The 17,671-nt window shown below is 40.3% G+C and overlaps 3 protein-coding genes across 4 annotated transcripts in view; 2 read left to right on the top strand and 1 right to left on the bottom strand.

Moving 5' to 3' along the window:
- RAD17 (RAD17 checkpoint clamp loader component) overlaps positions 1 to 17,671 on the bottom strand; it is a 52,794-nt gene that overhangs the window by 29,358 nt on the left and 5,765 nt on the right. The gene's annotated exons all lie outside the window — the stretch shown is intronic.
- Positions 276 to 16,080, top strand: AK6 (adenylate kinase 6). Of its 2 annotated transcripts, XM_070412110.1 has the most exons (5): positions 276 to 380; positions 2,003 to 2,095; positions 13,330 to 13,388; positions 13,504 to 13,649; positions 15,810 to 16,080. In XM_070412110.1, exons 1-5 carry the CDS (start codon positions 353 to 355, stop codon positions 16,000 to 16,002), a joined length of 519 nt encoding a protein of 172 aa, XP_070268211.1. In that variant the 5' UTR covers positions 276 to 352; the 3' UTR covers positions 16,003 to 16,080. The 2 variants fall into 2 exon arrangements, with proteins under 2 accessions (XP_070268211.1, XP_070268212.1); XM_070412111.1 differs by lacking the exon at positions 2,003 to 2,095 and having other exon boundaries at positions 338 to 380.
- On the top strand, positions 2,006 to 4,121 carry TAF9 (TATA-box binding protein associated factor 9). Its single transcript, XM_070412109.1, has 2 exons — positions 2,006 to 2,095; positions 3,092 to 4,121. The coding sequence occupies exon 2, from the start codon at positions 3,109 to 3,111 to the stop codon at positions 3,901 to 3,903; it is 795 nt and encodes a 264-aa protein (XP_070268210.1). The 5' UTR covers positions 2,006 to 2,095; positions 3,092 to 3,108; the 3' UTR covers positions 3,904 to 4,121.

Below are 17,671 nucleotides of genomic sequence, written 5' to 3'. Positions count from 1 at the left end.
GTCCCTACGAGGCCCCGCCTCCCGGGGCCTTCCGGACCGGTCGGCGCTTCCGCGACACAGCCCGAAGGGCGGGGGCCCAGAGGAGGGAGAGCCTTAGGCGTCCAGAGCACTGCCTGACTCAAATCACGGTTCTCCCCCTATTTCCCTGCCGCGAACCCTGCGATGACAGCGTGTCATAAAGGGCCAGGTAACCCATGGTCGGTGACTGCACGGCGGAGATGGGTCGCCAGCGCCGCGCAGGGTCGCGATGACTCCAGGGCCACGGGCGCTGGCCGCCGCCGCCCCTTCCGGCTCCTCCCTGTTGTGCTTAGGGCCCTCGTGCCGAGGTTCCAGAGCCTTCGCGTTGAGGACCATGTTGCTTCCGAACATTCTGCTCACGGGTCAGGCCTCGCGCGGGGAGGGGCTGGCCGGCGGGGCAGGCGACGCCGGGCGGCTGGGGCTCGGGGCGGCCGGCGGGGGAGCACTCAGTGTTCCGTTTCGAGGCTGGTCGAGGGCGGCCTGGGGTGGCAGTGGTCGGGCCCTCGCGACCTTTGCGGGGCGGGGGGCGGGGAGCCTCACTCCTGGTGGCCCCGGGCCGCTCGGTGAGGTCGGGCGAGGTAAACCACCAGCTCCCCTTCCTGGCAAGCTGCCTGTTTTTCTGGATCTGGTGTTTGTGTGTGAAATGGATGCTGGTATTTTTATTTTCCTGGATTGCCTTTGGCTTGTAGCGAGGTCATGTTAGCGGCTCTGTTGGCCGTGGATGCCTAGTCCTTGGGCCTTCCTGGGCGGTCTTTCATGTTTCCTTTGTATCTGAGAGGCAGCTTCCGGTGAGAGCCCGCTGTTTGTGGCGTAGGTGATTAATTTGCTGTATATGTCTGTGGAGTTAACATCTTAATCCCCCCTTCTTTTTCTTTGAAGAACAGACATCTACCGAGCAGACCTGGTCGTTCCTCGTAGGGCGATGCGGTCCGGTCCCCGTAGGGTCCCTTCCGGGTCTTGGGGTCCACACTCTCAGGGGGCGCCCCCTGTTGTATGTGGGGGCTCCAAACCGCCGCGGGACGGCTTCAGCTCAGGCCCCGTGTATGAAATTGTAGCGGTTACTAGCATGGTAGGGCATTCATTGGAAAATCGAATGGTGTAGATGGCAAAATCGAGGCGCTCTTTGCGGGAGGAAAGCCATCAAGTTCTTATCGTTTAACAGAACAACCTTGTTGGCCACCCACGATTCTGGTCTGTTTCTGAGACCAAACAAGTTAATGTTTAGCCTTTAAGATTCTGTAAGGAGAAAATTGTGCATCCGAATTGCTTGGGTCAGTGTTCTGGTCTTTTTAATATGAAGTCATATTGTCAAAAGCCTGAATGTGCGCGTTTTATTGCAAACATGGTGAGTGCAGGGCTCAAACTTGGTGTGCTATAGTGGACTTGCGGTAAATGTTATTGTCTTGTATAGAGACTTGGTTTATCCGTGTTATCTTGGATTATAATGATTGAGTGTTGTTGTTTCACTGGCATTAAACCTGAACAGCTGAAAATTACGCCTTTGATTATTTACCTTGAAATATAATAGATATTAAACAAGATAACATTATTAACTTACTTGAGTTTTAGTCTGGAAACTTCCATGGTGGTGGCAGGCATTCTGTGATTTGGTGTCAAGAGTGGACCAAGCCCCATTTCTGATAAAATCAGATAAACCGGCGAGGTTCTGCCGTCCAGCAGGCTTTGTGTGTGTTACTCACATAGGATGGCTAATTACGAAACTTTTCATGTCCATTGTAAGAACTTTTTTTTCAATTGAGAGAGAAAAATACCGATTTGTTGTTCCGCTTGCTTAGGCATTCATTGGTTGATTCTTGTATGTGCCCTGACCGGAGATGGACCCCCGACCTTGGCATATGGGACGATGCTCTAACCAACTGAGCTGCCTGGGCAGGGCCGCAGTTCAGAATGTTAAGAGGGGCAGAGAGGTGGGTAAAGTCTCGCAAGTATTTCATGAGCAGTGTTTTCTGTGGCTGTCTTACAGGTACACCAGGGGTTGGGAAAACCACACTAGGCAAAGAACTTGCCGCAAGATCGGGACTGAAATACGTTAATGTGGGTGATTTAGCTCGAGAAGGTAAGGGATATTTTGGTGTTAAATTTGTTTTTAAAAAGAGAGAAATAATAGAGTATTAGTACTGTACTGTGAGAACATACAAAAAGCAGAGAAAGATAGCCATTAAGGAATTTATATTCTTTAAGTGTCTAAAGCTGTGTCTTGGTTACTTTGACTGTTACATTGCCTCCCCCACAATTTCCTGGCAGTTCTTGTAGATAGTAATAATTGGGACGGTCATGAAGAGATTGATAGGACTTAGGATAGGTAGAATCTGAATGTGAGGAAGAGGAAGAATGTTTTTTGTTTGTTTTTGATATATTTTTAAAATTGATTTCAGAGAGGAAGTGAGAGGGAGAGAGAGAAATATCAATGATGAGAGAATCATTGATCAGCTGCCTCCTGCACATGCCCAACTGGGGATCAAGCCCACAACCCGGCCATGTGACTGACTGGGAATGGAACCGTGATCTCCTGGTTCCTAGGTTGATGCTCAACAACTGAGCCACACTGTTCAGGGCCGAGGGAGAATGGTTTTGAGATGGGTGAACACATAAAGGTTGGGGTGGTGCTAAGCATATCTGTGGAGACAGTGATTATATTGATCTCACTGGAAGAAAAGATTATTCCGAACTCAGGCAGTAGGACATGACTGTCCTATGGTATTTGCTTAGAGTAATTTGATAGTTGCTTGTCTGCATGAAACTGTACATATGCTAAAATGATACATGTTTTTACTTATTTTACCCAGTTTCCCTTCAATCTTTGTCATTTTGTTATTCTGTCTTTAACTTTTTATATTCTGTGATGATTAGTACAGGTAGAAACTCAAATAAATTCAAGTAAAGGGAACTTAAAGTGTGCCTCATTAAAATTAAAAAGATTTAACGTATATCTTTAAAATAGATATTTTTAAACATATGACATTTTAAATTTTTTAAGTTCCTGACAGTTGCTACTTAAAGTAACTATTTCAGGTTTGATCTAATGTACATATTTTTTTCAAATGATCTAAAGTCTGATCACCGGATATCATGGAGTCTGGCAAGATGGCTTCTCCCAAGAGCATGCCGAAAGATGCACAGATGATGGCACAAATCCTGAAGGATATGGGGATTACAGAATATGAGCCAAGAGTTATAAATCAGATGTTGGAGTTTGCCTTCCGATATGTGACCACAATTCTAGATGATGCAAAAATTTATTCAAGCCATGCTAAGAAAGCTACTGTTGATGCAGATGATGTGCGATTGGCAATCCAGTGTCGTGCTGACCAGTCTTTTACCTCTCCTCCCCCAAGAGATTTTTTACTAGATATTGCAAGGCAAAGAAATCAAACTCCATTGCCATTGATCAAGCCATATTCAGGTCCTAGATTGCCACCTGATAGATATTGCTTGACTGCTCCAAACTATAGACTTAAATCTTTACAAAAAAAGGCTTCTACTTCTGCGGGAAGAATAACAGTTCCACGGTTAAGTGTTGGTTCAGTTACTAGTAGACCAAGTACTCCCACACTTGGTACACCAACCCCACAAACCATGTCAGTTTCAACTAAAGTAGGGACTCCAATGTCCCTCACAGGGCAAAGATTTACAGTACAGATGCCCACTTCACAGTCCCCAGCTGTAAAAGCATCAATTCCTGCAACATCATCAGTTCAGAATGTTCTGATTAATCCATCATTAATTGGGTCCAAAAACATTCTTATTACCACTAACATGGTGTCATCACAAAATGCTGCCAATGAATCAACAAATGCATTGAAAAGAAAACGTGAAGATGATGATGATGACGATGATGATGATGACGACTATGATAATTTGTAATTTAGCCTTGATGCATGTAACATGTATACTTGATCTTGAATCCACTGTACTGAGATTAAACATGCATGCCAGATGTTTTCAAGTTGTGTTTGAGAAAACTTAGTATTTAATGAGTAAATATAGTTATCATAGTTTTTAATTGAGATGTTGTATTTTCTTTATTAGAAATCGTAATGGTTTTTCATTAGCCTTTAAAAAATAAAGTTGTCATTCATTAATTTGATTGTTGGTACTTTGGCAATTACATTTTTAGAAACAATTTTATTCCTCATTATCACAAACAGGAATAATAGTTGTAACAACTTCAATTGTTGCAGTCTATTACCAATAGTGTGTGATCTCTAGTGGCTTCAGATGTTTAAGTCATAGTATGATCTCTCGTGTATAAGTCACTTTTATGGGCCATTCTCTCAAATTACTGAAGTATGGCCATGTTTCCTTTTTGGAGAGAACACTTGGTCAGGATTTTTATTCATAGTGAATCCTCATCTGTTTGGATTTATCTTCCTCAATTGCCCAAATTCTTCGTAGGTCCTATTTTTCTATCCCTTTGGTTATATTTAAGGACCCTGGCGTATCTCCCAGTATCTCTCCAGTTTAATTTTTTTTTTCCATTATCCTTTTTGCAGGTCAGTTCATTCTTGCTTACCACAGTTTGATATAAGTCACTATCATGCGCATATATATATTTATTTTAATCCTCATCCAAGGACATGCTTTTATTGATTTTAAAAGGAGAGAACCATCGATGTGAGAAGGAAACATTGATCAGCTGCCTCTCACATGTCCTTGGACCCGGGATCAAACCTGCAACCTGGGTATGTGCCTTGACTGGGAATTGAATCCACAGCCCTTCAGCATACAGACTAATGCTCCAACCAACTGAGCCACACTGGCCAGGGCTACCATGCTCATATATATACTATAGGCCCAGTGCACGAAATTCATGCACTGGGAGGGTCCCTAGTGGCTGGCAGCTGCTGGCCAGGTACTCCCTCCCTTCCCCTGGCCACCGGGACCTCCCTCCCTTTTCCGGCCAGTCCTGCCCCCTGGTCGAACTCCCAGAAGAACTCCCCGTTGAGGGGACAATTTGCATACTATGCTTTTATTACATAGGATAGTTTTAAAAATATTTTTTTTAATTGATTTCAGAGAGAAAGGAAGAGGGAGAGAGAGAGAAACATCAATGATGTGAGAATCGTTGATTGGCTGCTTCCTGCATGCCCCCTACGGGGATCAAACCCGCAACCTGGGCATATACGACCAAAATTGAACCCAGGACCCTTCAGTCTGCAGGCTGACACTATCCACTGAGCCAAACCAGCTAGGGCCATACTCATATTTTTAATCCAGGTCTGGCATTTAAGTTAGTAAAACTTAGGTCATTATTTTGCTATTGTATCTAGCTTTAAGTTTCCATTTTACACCTATGAAATCTAGTTTTGTCTCTTTGCCTGTTTAACTTTACAGTTTTTGACAAGTGATTTCAGAGTCATACACTGTAGTCATTTTCAGTCATCCAATTTGATCTCACCTCAATTTAACATTTCTAAACTTAATGAAGTTACTGTATAATCGATCATGAGTGGCATTGCAAGGAATAGTAACAGTGGGCCATTGTATCCTCTCCTACTTGTATTCACATCATTTTAGCCAGTTGTGTATCCACCTAATGGTACCTTTCTTCTGCCAAGGGCCATTTGGATATTTATAACATCATTCACAGGCTGTACAAAATTATCAACTTAAATATAAGCCTGCTAGCCAATCAATGATTCTTATCACTGATGTTTCTATTTCTCCCTTTCCCTTCCTCTCTGAGATCAATATAAAATATATTTTTTAAAATAACATTTTGCCCTGGCCGGCTTGGCTCAGTGGATAGAGCGTCAGCCTGCAGACTGAAGGGTCCCAGGTTCGATTCCGGCCAAGGGCACATGCCTGGGTTGCGGGCTCAATCCCCAGTGCGGGGTGTGCAGGAGGCAGCTGATCAATGATTCTCATCATTGATGTTTCTATCTATCTCTCCTTCTCCCTTTCTCTCTGAAATCAATAAAGAAATATATTTTAAAAAAACATTTCATTAACTCACCCTTAATGCATTGGCAGGGCCAGATCAAATAATTTCTTAGGCCCTATATGTTCCCCACCCCATATAATCTCAACCATTCTCTTAGTATTTTTATTGATGAGATGGAATTTGAGCTTAAAGGAAAGGTGTTTCCCCCCTCATATAATGCCAAGGTAAAGGATTTCTTGTCTGACTTGATATGGTTTTGAATGAGGCACTTTGTGAAGTTCTCAGAATGTACCAGATTTTTTTCCTCATGCCATTTAAAAATATCTAAGAATCTTTTTTTAATGTTTTTATTGATTTTAGAGAGGGAGAGATAGAAGTATTGATGAAGAGAAACATTAATCAGCTGCCTCCTACACGCCCCTACTGGGAATTGAGCCCACAACCCCAGGCATGTGCCCTGATCAGGAATTGAACCTCTTGGTGCATGGGATGACGCTCAATCCACTGATTCATATCAGTGGGGCTGTATCTTACTAGATAATATTCTGAGATACCTAGCCTCCTCATATTTCTCAAATTATATGTTTTAAGGAAAACAACACAATCATCTATAAAGCCATGGTTCTCAGCTAGGGGTAATTTTGCCCTTCAGGGAACTGGGGTTGAGGGAGTTGCTAATTGACATCTAATGAGTAGAGGACAGTGATTCTGCTGAACATCCCACAGTTCACATCTTCCACCCCTATAAAGAATTGCCAAGTTTAAAATGCCAATAGTATTTGAGGTTGAGAAGCTCTGCTATAAATAAGACTAAAGAAAAAAAACTTGTTTTAAACAACTGTCTAAATGGGTGTTTATTACCTTCCTAACCATCATGTTGAATTGCTCTATTATAGCTGACCTTCAACGACATGGGTTTGAATTGCACGGGTCCCCTTATATGAAGATTTTTCAATTGACGTGTGCAATTCAACTCTGGGATTCCGTTTATGTGGAGGGCTGGCTAGTTATACATGGATTTTTTACTTTGTGGAAGGTTGGTCCTCCTAATCCCTGCAGTGTTCAAGGGTCAACTGTAAGAGACCATCTTTATGCCATTTGGAATCCTCGCAGGAAAAATTAGTTGGGAAATTAAGGTTAATAAAACTATTGTGTGACTAAGAATGCTTTTCTTATCCCTGTTCTTCCAGTCTCTCAGATTCCTCCTTGATTTCTCATGTGCAATCACTTAATTACATTTACCAGCATCCTTAATTTTCCTGCCACCAGTTTATCAGTCTGAAGTCTGTTCCTAACCCCAGGATGTCTGTAGGTCCAGACAAAGTAATATTATATTGACATTGGGTTGATAAAGCATAGCTGGGCCCTCAACACTTAGAATCTAGTGGTGGCAAACTGCTGTGTTTATAGGAACCACTAGCTAAAGATTCGCTAACAAAGCCTGCGGTATTTACTGTCTTGCCCTTTCCAGAAGTTTGTCATCCTCCCTCTGACCTCTTATGTATCCCATCTTTTCCTTCCACTGGAAGCCTTTGAAATTAACTTTATTGGTCTCTCCAACACTGTTCTCTCTCAATCCTGGCACCTGATCCTCTCTCTGCCAGCATATGCCTCTTTCCCTGGTGATTTCACTGCAGCCATCTTGTAGTTTTGCCCCTCCTTCTAGTAATCTCACTCAGGAATAGTCATGCCCTTTTAATGATGACTCTTAAGTTTATAATTAACACTGAAATGTACCATCTGGATAGTTCCCAGACATCTCTGAATTAGTGTTTAAAAAGCACACGCAGGAGTTATCCCTGACTCTACTTGCTCACTCCTGATTCCTGTCCCACACACATACAAGCACATGCACACACTACACAGGTCCATTTGACCTTTAAATTTTGATTATGTGAAAAATCCCTGGTAGGTGTGGCTCAGTGGTTGAGAGTAGACCCAAGAACTAGGAGGTCACGGTTCAATTCCCTGTCAGGGCACATGCCCAGTGGGCTATATCCCCAGTGATGGGGGAGGAGTGTGAGTGCAGGGGACAGAGGATCAATGATTCTCATCAATGATTTCCTCTCCATTCCTCTCTGAAATCAATAAAAATATTAAAAACATATATATAGCGGGTATGGGTGGGAGGCTGGGAAGAGAACAACCAAAGAACTTGTATGCATATATGCATAACCCATGGACACAGACAATAGGGTGGTGAAGACCTGGGGCTGGGGGGGGGGCGGGCGGCTAGAAGAGGTCAATGGGGGGGAAAAGGGGACATACATAATCCTTTCAACAATAAAAATTAAAATATATGTGTATTATATATTATAATTTTCAGGTTACTTGCTTTTCATTTTATTATAAACTCTATGAGGGAAGGACTGTTTGTTTTTCTGGTTCTTTTTGTTCACTATTATATTCTCATTACCCCTAAGTCACTGGCATATTGTGTTTGATAAATGGGTTTTGAAATGAATTCTTGAAAGCTTGTATTACACTATTTTATTCAAATACAGTATATTACATGATTTAGCAAATTCTGCATTTCAGTATTGTAGTATAGACATTAATTCTAAAAGTTAATGTTGTAATAGTTGTCTTTATTTTAGACAGCATATAGTTTAAAATATTTCACTAGTCTTTTAATAGTCAAGGATTCAATCCTGACCAGTGGGCTTTGTTGGAGCATTGTATTGTACACCAAAAGGTGATGGGTTCAACCAATTCCCAGTCAGGGCACCCTGGTTTTGAGTTTGATTCCCCATCGGGGCACATATAGGAGGCAACCGATCAATGTTTCTCACAATGATGTTTCTCTCTTTTCCTCTCTCTAAAATCAATAATAAAAAAACACACATATGGTTTGGCTCAGTGGATAGAGCGTCAGCCTGCGGACTGAAGGGTCCCAGGGTCAATTCCATTCAAGGGCATGTACCTTGGTTGCGGGCACATCCCCAGTAGGGGGTGTGCAGGAGGCAGCTGATCGATGTTTCTCTCTCATCAATGTTTCTAACTCTCTATCCCTCTCCCTTCCTCTCTGTAAAAAATCAATAAAATATAAACACACACACACACAAACATATCCTTTGGTGAGGATTAAAAATAAAAAAGAGAAAAAAAAAAACACCAAGATGCCGGCATAGGTTAACGCCGGAGTTTGCTGCCTCGAACAACCACTTCAAAAATACAACTAAAAGACGAACGGACATCATCCAGAATCACAGGAAGGCTGGCTGAGTGGAAGTTCTACAACTAGGAGGAACCAAGAATCAGAAGAGGCGCAGTGCTGAAGTAAAATACTAAGGTGCGGAGTGCGCGCAGCTCGGGCTGGTGGCTGAGGGCGTGATTGTCTCTTTCAATCCGGAGGGAGCCTCAGACTCTGAGCTCCAGATCCGGGCGAGTCTCTAGGGACCCAGACTCAAACGGGAGAAGCAAGGACTGTCTGGCTATGGTTCCTCCGAGGTTTGCAGCGGTTGCTGGGACAGAGAGGCAGAGCCCCTGGGGACGGACTGAGAGCAGCCATAACTGCTCCCTCCTCCGCCCTGTTGATCCCGTGGGACCCGCCCCGCCCAAGCCCTGCACAGAGGCATTTGCCGGATAGCCTCAGGCAAAAGTTAGATTAGCACCTCCCTAGAGGACACAAGTTCTTCCACTGTAGACACAGCTGATTATCACAGCCAGTCGGCCTGGAGGTCAAATCCCTCTAGTATTAACTACAACAATCAAGGCTTAACTACAACAAGACTGTGCACAAAGACCACTAGGGGGTGTACCAAGAAAGCATAAAAAATGCGGAGACAAAGAAACAGGACAAAACTATCAAGGGAGGATATTGAGTTCAGAACCACACTTTTGAGGTCTCTCAAGAGGCTTCTAGAGTCTGTCGATAAACTTGATGAGATGTACAGGAAATCTAATGAGACCCTCGATGGTGTGATAAAGGACCATCTAGAAAGTAAACATACACTGACTGAAATAAAGAATATTATACAGACTCCAGCAGCAGACCAGAGGAGCGCAAGAATCAAGTCAAAGATTTGAAATACGAAGAAGCAAAAAACACCCAACCAGAAAAGCAAAATGAAAAAAGAATCCAAAAATACGAAGATAGTGTAAGGAGCCTCTGGGACAGCTTCAAACGTACCAACATCAGAATTATAGGGGTACCAGAAGATGAGAGAGAGCAAGATATTGAAAACCTATTTGAAGAAATAATGACAGAAAACTTCCCCCACCTGGTGAAAGAAATAGACTTACAGGTCCAGGAAGCGCAGAGAACCCCAAACAAAAGGAATCCAAAGAGGGCCACACCAAGACACATCATAATTAAAATGCCAAGAGCAAAAGACAAAGAGAGAATCTTAAAAGCAGCAAGAGAAAGAAACTCAGTTACCTACAAGGGAATACCCATACGACTGTCAGCTGATTTCTCAACAGAAACTTTGCAGGCCAGAAGGGAATGGCAAGAAATATTCAAAGTGATGAATACCAAGAACCTACAACCAAGATTACTTTATCCAGCAAAGCTATCATTCAGAATTGAAGGTCAGATAAAGAGCTTCACAGATAAGGAAAAGCTAAAGGAGTTCATCACCCCCAAACCAGTATTATATGAAATGCTGAAAGGTATCCTTTAAGAAGAGGAAGAAGAAGAAAAAGGTAAAGATACAAATTATGAACAACAAATATGCATCTATCAACAAGTGAATCTAAGAATCAAGTGAATAAATAATCTGATGTACAGAATGAACTGGTGATTATAATAGAATCAGGGACATAGAAAGGGAATGGACTGACTATTCTTGGGGGGGAAAAGGGGTGTGGGAGATGCGGGAAGAGACTGGACAAAAATCATGCACCTATGGATGAGGACAGTGGGTGGGGAGTGAGGGCGGAGGGTGGGGTGGGAGCTGGAAGGAGGGGAGTTATGGGGGGAAAAAAGAGGAACAAATGTAATAATCTGAACAATAAAGATTTAATAAAAAATAAATAAAAAAGAGTCAAGGATTTAAAATGTGAAGGAACCTCAGCCTACTCCAGACTCCCATACAGTACAGATCAGCTATAGCTATTCTTATATTATGTGACATGTAAAAAAATACAGTATTATAAAAATAATACACAGAAAAACTCCCAGTTGTACTAATTTATTTCCATCTTTTGTTTTTCTTCCAATCTTTGTCCCTGTTCCAGATAACAATGAATTCTGCTTTTTATGTTTTACCACTTACAGGCATTTATCATGTTGCTACTTAGTCTTACTACATAGTACTTTTAACTACCTTATACTTATTTCTTGAACTTTATTTAATTACATAGCATTTCATCAAGTTAGTGTATCAAGATTTAACTATTGGAACTTTTTTGTTGTTGAACATTTTAAATCACTTTATCACCTACAATCTTTTTCTGATTAGAAATTAAATGGTCGAGGAAATCCAAATGGGTATGTTTTTCTTTTTAAAGTTATTTTAAAAATACATTTCTAGAGTTGATTTACTATAAATGTACATATACAACAATAGGCATATAAAGGGTCATTTTAATTTATACCCCTTTAATAGCTGGGAAAGTCCAACATTTTTTTCATGTATTTTTACTCTCCATCCTGTGTGAATTCTTATTCTTTGTTAAGCTACTTATTTTTATCTGGATTTTTAAGGTCTTTGTATAACCCATATTTTAGTACTTAATCCTACAAAATATTTCTTCCACTCATTTTTTTCTGTTATATTATTTTTCATTAACAGAGATTTAACTTTTAAAAAAAAATTATCTTTATTGATTTCAGAGAGGAAGGGATAGGGAGAGATAGAAACATCAATGATGAGAGAGGCATCAATAGGCTGCCTCCTGCACACCCCCTACTGGGGATCAGGCCCGCAACCCAGGCATGTGCCTTGACCAGGAATCAAATCTGGGACCCGGCATTCCGAAGGCCAATGCTCTATCTATTGAGCAAACCAGCCAGGGCTAACATGTTTTAATTAGTCATTTTATTTCTTCACAAACTCAAACGAATCATTCCTTTACAGATTAAGAAATTAGCTCTTCAATCCACCTATTTTATGGAATAGAGATATAGGTTGTTTTCTAAATTATTAACCAATGTTACCTACACCAAGACAATTTAATTTTTTAGGCTTACAGAGTTTCTGCCCAAGGAGGCAGAGGCCACATTAGGGTGCTGGAAAGGTGGGCGGCTCATGTCTCCTCAGTCCACATACCCTCCAGGCAAGACAGAGTTACAACTGCCTCTGGCCTTCCACTGACTCGCTTCAGAACTTAAGCTCATTTTAACCTATTTCAACCCATGCCAAAATATTAAAGGGGAAGAAGTGGAAAGACTGTAGCATGCCCTTAGACATAGATGGCTAAAAGGACGTTCTTAGCCTGCTTTATTACATACCTCCTAGGGATTCAGGTGAAGGTGCAATTGGTATGTCTCACCTGCCGAAGTAAGACTCACTTTGAAAGCCAGCTTTGATTTGTTGGAATCTTTTTTTTTTTAATGAGTTTATTTGAACCAAGCTGATGACATGCTGGAAAGCAAGATCTCAAATGCTCCCTGGAATGTTCTTACGTCAGATTTAAATCAGCCTTATTTAGACTGCCCATCATTCTTGTTTAGCCTTCTGAAATAAGACATTTAACCCTTGACTTTTGGGGATATTGGAAATCTAGAAGTAAAGATATTGTTCAGGAGCATCTGGATACTGACTCTCTTTCCCCAAACTATGAAGGTGTGACCTCAGTGACAACACGATTCATTTCTTAATTTGAGAACCTGTTTTTAAAAAAGTTTCATATTCTTGGCCAAATAAGTTTGGAACTTAATTTTGTGTTAATGTGTGTGAGATTGTTTGTATACCTGTGTCCTCTCTTCCTACCAATATGTAGGTCACCAAAATTAATACTGTTCTTTTCTGATAGCCCTACAAATTCAGAAATAGCTATTATTAATTCTTTAGTTGGTGTCAATTTTTATAACAAACAGTTTCAGATTTGTGGCCATCCAAGTTTCCCTCTAGACCAGCGGTTCTCAACCTGTGGGTTGTGACCCCTTTGGCGGTCGAACGACCCTTTCACAGGGGTCGCCTAAGACCATCCTGCATATCAGATATTTATACTACGATTCATAACAGTAGCAACATTACAGTTATGAAGTAGCAACGAAAATAATTTTATGGTTGGGTCACAACATGAGGAACTGTATTTAAAGGGCCAGAAGGTTGAGAACCACTGCACAAAATTCTAATTTATTAGTATTTTCACAGTATCCATGTGACATTTATTGTCTTCATTGTCTCTAAAAGAGTGATGATATATTTCCCTTCCTAAAGTCTAGAATTAATTGAATATTACTGAAAGTTCCTTAGAAAATACTACTTTAACAAGCCAATGCAAATCTCTTTCAGGACAGTTATATGATGGCTATGATGAAGAGTATGACTGTCCTATTTTAGATGAAGATAGAGTAAGTATGAATTTTAAAATAAAATACACATTAAAAAATTTTAATTGGAAAGTTGACATCAGTTTTTTTAAGGAGCACTCACCTTCCCCCCCCCCCCCCCCCACCTTTCTTATAGGTAGTTGATGAGTTAGAAAACCAAATGAGTGAAGGTGGAGTTATTATTGATTACCATGGTTGTGATTTCTTCCCTGAACGCTGGTTTCATATAGTTTTTGTGCTGAAAACAGATAACAGCATATTGTACAAAAGACTTGAAACAAGGTAAGAAAGGGGATACATTGAATTCTTAAAGTATAATATAAACTTCTATTCAGATTCAGAAATTGGCCAATGTGATTATTTGGTCTCTACCAACATTCTGAATGTAAGAGAAAAAGATGCTTACAAAAGATACATACAAATGCTTGTATAATACAGGCATTTGTATAACTGAGTGAATACCTCAACTAATAGTTTGATATAAGTGAAATGTACTATGTAGCAACCTTTTTAATATGCTTTTTCCATAATGTAAAACCTTGCTAGGAGAACAGCCAAGCCAATAAAATATTCTTTGCTATTGAATGAATATTACCCAAATTATTATATTTGAGGCCTGGCTGATGTGGCTCATTGTTTGAGTGGCAATCTATGAACCAGGAGGTCATGGTCTGATTCCCGGTTAGGGCACATGCCGAGGTTGCAGGCTCCGTCCCCTTGGAGGGGTGCAGGAGGCAGCCAATCAATGATTCTCATCGTTGTTTCTGTCTTTCTCTCCCTCTCCCTTCCTCTTTGAAATCAATAAAAATATATTTTAAAAATATACATATTTGCCGAGACCGGTTTGGCTCAGTGGATAGAGCGTCGGCCTGCGGACTGAAAGGTCCCAGGTTCGATTCCGGTCAAGGGCATGTTACCTGGGTTGCGGGCACACCCCCAGTGGGAGATGTGTAGGAGGCAGCTGATCGGTGTTTCTCATCGATGTTTCTAACTATCTCTCTCCCTTCCTCTCTGTAAAAAATCAATAAAATATATTAAAAATAAAATAAAATAAAATAATAAAAATATACATATTTGACTTAGTCCTCCAAGAGAGAGTTACAATCCAGAATAACAAAAAAACAAAACAAAAAACAGAACAACCATTTTTGAGGAACACATTTTCCCACTGTCTTCTTTTATTAAATTTTAAATGTAGCTCAGTTGATTAGAGCATCTTCCCAATACACCAAGGTTGCAGGTTTGATCAGAGCACATAAAAGAATTAATCAATGAATGCATAAATAAGTGGAACAACAAATCAGTGTTTCCCTCTCTCTCTCTCCCCCCCATCAATAAAAAAATTTATTGTTTTTTATAAATAGCCAAAGATTAAGGCATGAAAAAACTATGAGAGCTAGTCTTTTTGTTTTTAGCCATTGAAAAAGTTAAATTACTGTTTTTAAAAAAGACAGCTCTATTGAGATAAATTCACATACCATACAATTTACCCATTTGAAGTGTACAATTCAATGGGTTTTAATATATTACAGAGATGTGCATCCATTACTACAACCAATTTTCTTATTTTTTAAAAATATATTTTTATAGATTTCAGAGAAGGGAGAGAGAGACATCAATGATGAGAGAGAATCATTAATTGGCTGCCTCCTGCACGCCCCCTATTAGGGATCCAGCCTGCAACCTGGGCATGTGCCCTTGACCTGAATCGAACCTGGGACCCTTCAGTCCGCAGGGCGATGCTCTGTCCACTGAGCCAAACTGACTAGGGCACTACAACCAATTTTCAAAAATGTTCATCACCCCCTACACACAAAAAAGGCTGTCTTTTCATAAAATTAATCATCTTTTAAGTAGTTCCATTTAATTTTTATTGTTACAAGATTTAACTAATTCAAGTTTGAATTTTATAATTTTCACTAGCTAATTGATTGGCTAATTTATATACTGCCTAAAGATTACTTGTTTATTTTTTCCATGTCTTTGGAATTTGTAAAGTAGAAATACATCTGTGTAATCAAGTACCCAAATTAGTATATAGTATTTCAGTCATATGCATTTCATTTTATTATATGCTATTTATTTGTTTCATCTGTCTACATCTTAACTCCTCTAATTCTGTTTAAAATCTAGGACCATATCTATAGACTTCTTATTTATCTCATAGCTCAGAATCTGGCTTGAGATAGATATTTTTGCTAAGTGATTGACATAAAGTCAGGGGGAAATAAATTTCAGATAAACCTACACATTGGTCTTTAGTTTAATGCTCCTGTCAAAGAAGTCCCTCATTATAGGTGCCAGGCTATTTTCTATAGGTAAGGAGACTACAAGAAGTATTTTTGCATGATTTTTCATGTATTCCAAGGTGTTCAGTTTCTGGTATGTTCCTAAAACTCCAATTAATGCCATTTGTTTGCTTATCTTCTCTCTGCTTCCTAGGGGTTATAATGAGAAGAAATTAAAAGATAATGTTCAGTGTGAAATTTTTCAAATTCTTTATGAAGAAGCATTGGCATCCTACAGCGAAGAAATAGTGCATCAGCTGCCCAGCAATAAACCAGAAGATCTAGAGAATAATATCAATCAGATATTGGAGTGGATTGAGCAATGGATCAAAGATCATAGCTCTTGACTTAAAAGACTGGCCACTTTATAATCACTCTTAATATTTCTCTGCCCACATCAAATAAAGTATGCATTTATTAGTAAACCTTTTTTATTAAAATTGTGCTGCAGGACTAGTAGGTGGATAGTATAAAGGTTTATATTTGGGTGTGTTTTTTTCCTTAAGAAAGTATAATGAATATAACTTTATTAACATGTTAAGTGCCCAGCCTATTTTGTCTTCCACATGGAAAGTATAGTGTCAGTCACTGGTGACTGACTGGGCGCTTAACGTGTTAAAGATTGAGAATAAAAACTGTCATTGTTTAATGCTTCAATTGCTAAAGTATAAATAAACCTGACCAAATGTGTGGGAGGATATTGTTTAAGTTTATTAAAGAAGAAAATGAACATGATCTCGTAAAATAAAATTAAAATATAAATATAAAGCACCAGAGTTTCCATTTTTTTATGTATTCCCTTTTAAGGAAAGGAGGGGTGGACATACTTATCTATATATATAAAAGCCTAGCCCTGACTGGTTTGGCTCAGTGGATAAAGCATCAGCCTGCAAACTCAAGGGTCCCCGGTTCGATTCCGGTCAAGGGCATGTACCTTGGTTGCGGGCACATCCCCAGTGTGGGGTGTGCAGGAGGCAGCTGATCGATGTTTCTCTCCCATCAATGTTTCTAACTCTCTATCCATCTCCCTTCCTCTCTGTAAAAAATCAATAAAATATATATATATTTTTAAAAAGCCTAATATGCTAAGTGTCCAACCCATTGGTCAACCACTCGACCAGTCACTATGACATGCACTGACCACCAGGGGGCAGATGCTCCGACTGGTAGGTTAGTTTGCTGCTGGGGTCTGGCTGATCGGGAGTGGGCAAGATGGGCCAGACATGCCCTGGAGCCAACCTCCCTCGGTCCCTCCCTGGCCTCTAAAATATATCTTCTAGTTAATTTCCTTTCAATGTGCATGAATTTGTGCACTGGGCCTCTAGTATTCTATAAAATGAAAAAGGTACAAAGTATACTGGAAAGGTAGTTTCTCTTCTAGGCCATCCCTGTTCTTCACCGATCCCATATAACCTCCCTTTAGGACATAATGTTACCTATGTTTCTCTTCAGGTATTTTATGCCTGCACAGTGTGTGTACACATTATTTTAAACGTGGTAACATACCATATTCCCTATTTTTTTCATTTAATATATTTTGGAGATTATACAATCTTAGAATCTACATACCTCCCTATCCTTTTTTAAAAAATTGCCCGGCTGGTGTGGCTCAGTGGTTGAGTGGCAACCTATGTACCAGAAGGTCACGGCTTGATTCCCGGTCAGGGCACATGCCCTGGTTTCTTTGGGCTCAATCCCTAGTGGAGGGTGGGCAGGAGGCAGCCAGTCAATGATCCTCTCTCATCATTGATGTTTCCCTTCCTCTCTGAAATCAATAAAAAATATATTTAAAAAATAAATTAAGGTATAATTCACATGCCAGAAAATTGACTATTTTAAAGAGTATAATCCACTAGTTTTTGTCATATTGACAAGACTGTACAACTATCTAATTCTGTAACATTATCATTACCCCATCAAAAATAAGTACCATACCTGTTAGCACTCACTTCCCGTTCTTCCCTTCTCCCAGCCCCTTGCTATCACTAACCTTTGTCTACATGGATTTGCATATTC

The sequence above is a fragment of the Myotis yumanensis genome, unplaced genomic scaffold, assembly GCF_028538775.1.
Source record: "Myotis yumanensis isolate MYYU_CA2020_CCGP unplaced genomic scaffold, mMyoYum1.0.hap1 SCAF_4, whole genome shotgun sequence".
NCBI lineage: Eukaryota > Metazoa > Chordata > Mammalia > Chiroptera > Vespertilionidae > Myotis > Myotis yumanensis.
The sequence above is the reverse complement of the archived record's forward strand: the minus strand, read 5'-3'. Positions and strand labels throughout refer to the sequence as shown.

What these genes read in the sequence shown, in the direction of transcription:
- AK6 (XM_070412110.1), top strand. Translation starts at nt 353, where the DNA reads ATGTTGCTTCCGAACATTCTGCTCACGG. An exon ending in TCCGAACATTCTGCTCACGG is followed by an intron (nt 381 to 2,002) that starts GTCAGGCCTCGC and finishes GCTGTCTTACAG; the next exon opens with GTACACCAGGGGTTGGGAAA. An exon ending in CTATTTTAGATGAAGATAGA is followed by an intron (nt 13,389 to 13,503) that starts GTAAGTATGAAT and finishes CCTTTCTTATAG; the next exon opens with GTAGTTGATGAGTTAGAAAA.
- TAF9 (XM_070412109.1), top strand. Translation starts at nt 3,109, where the DNA reads ATGGAGTCTGGCAAGATGGCTTCTCCCAAGAGCATGCCGAAAGATGCA.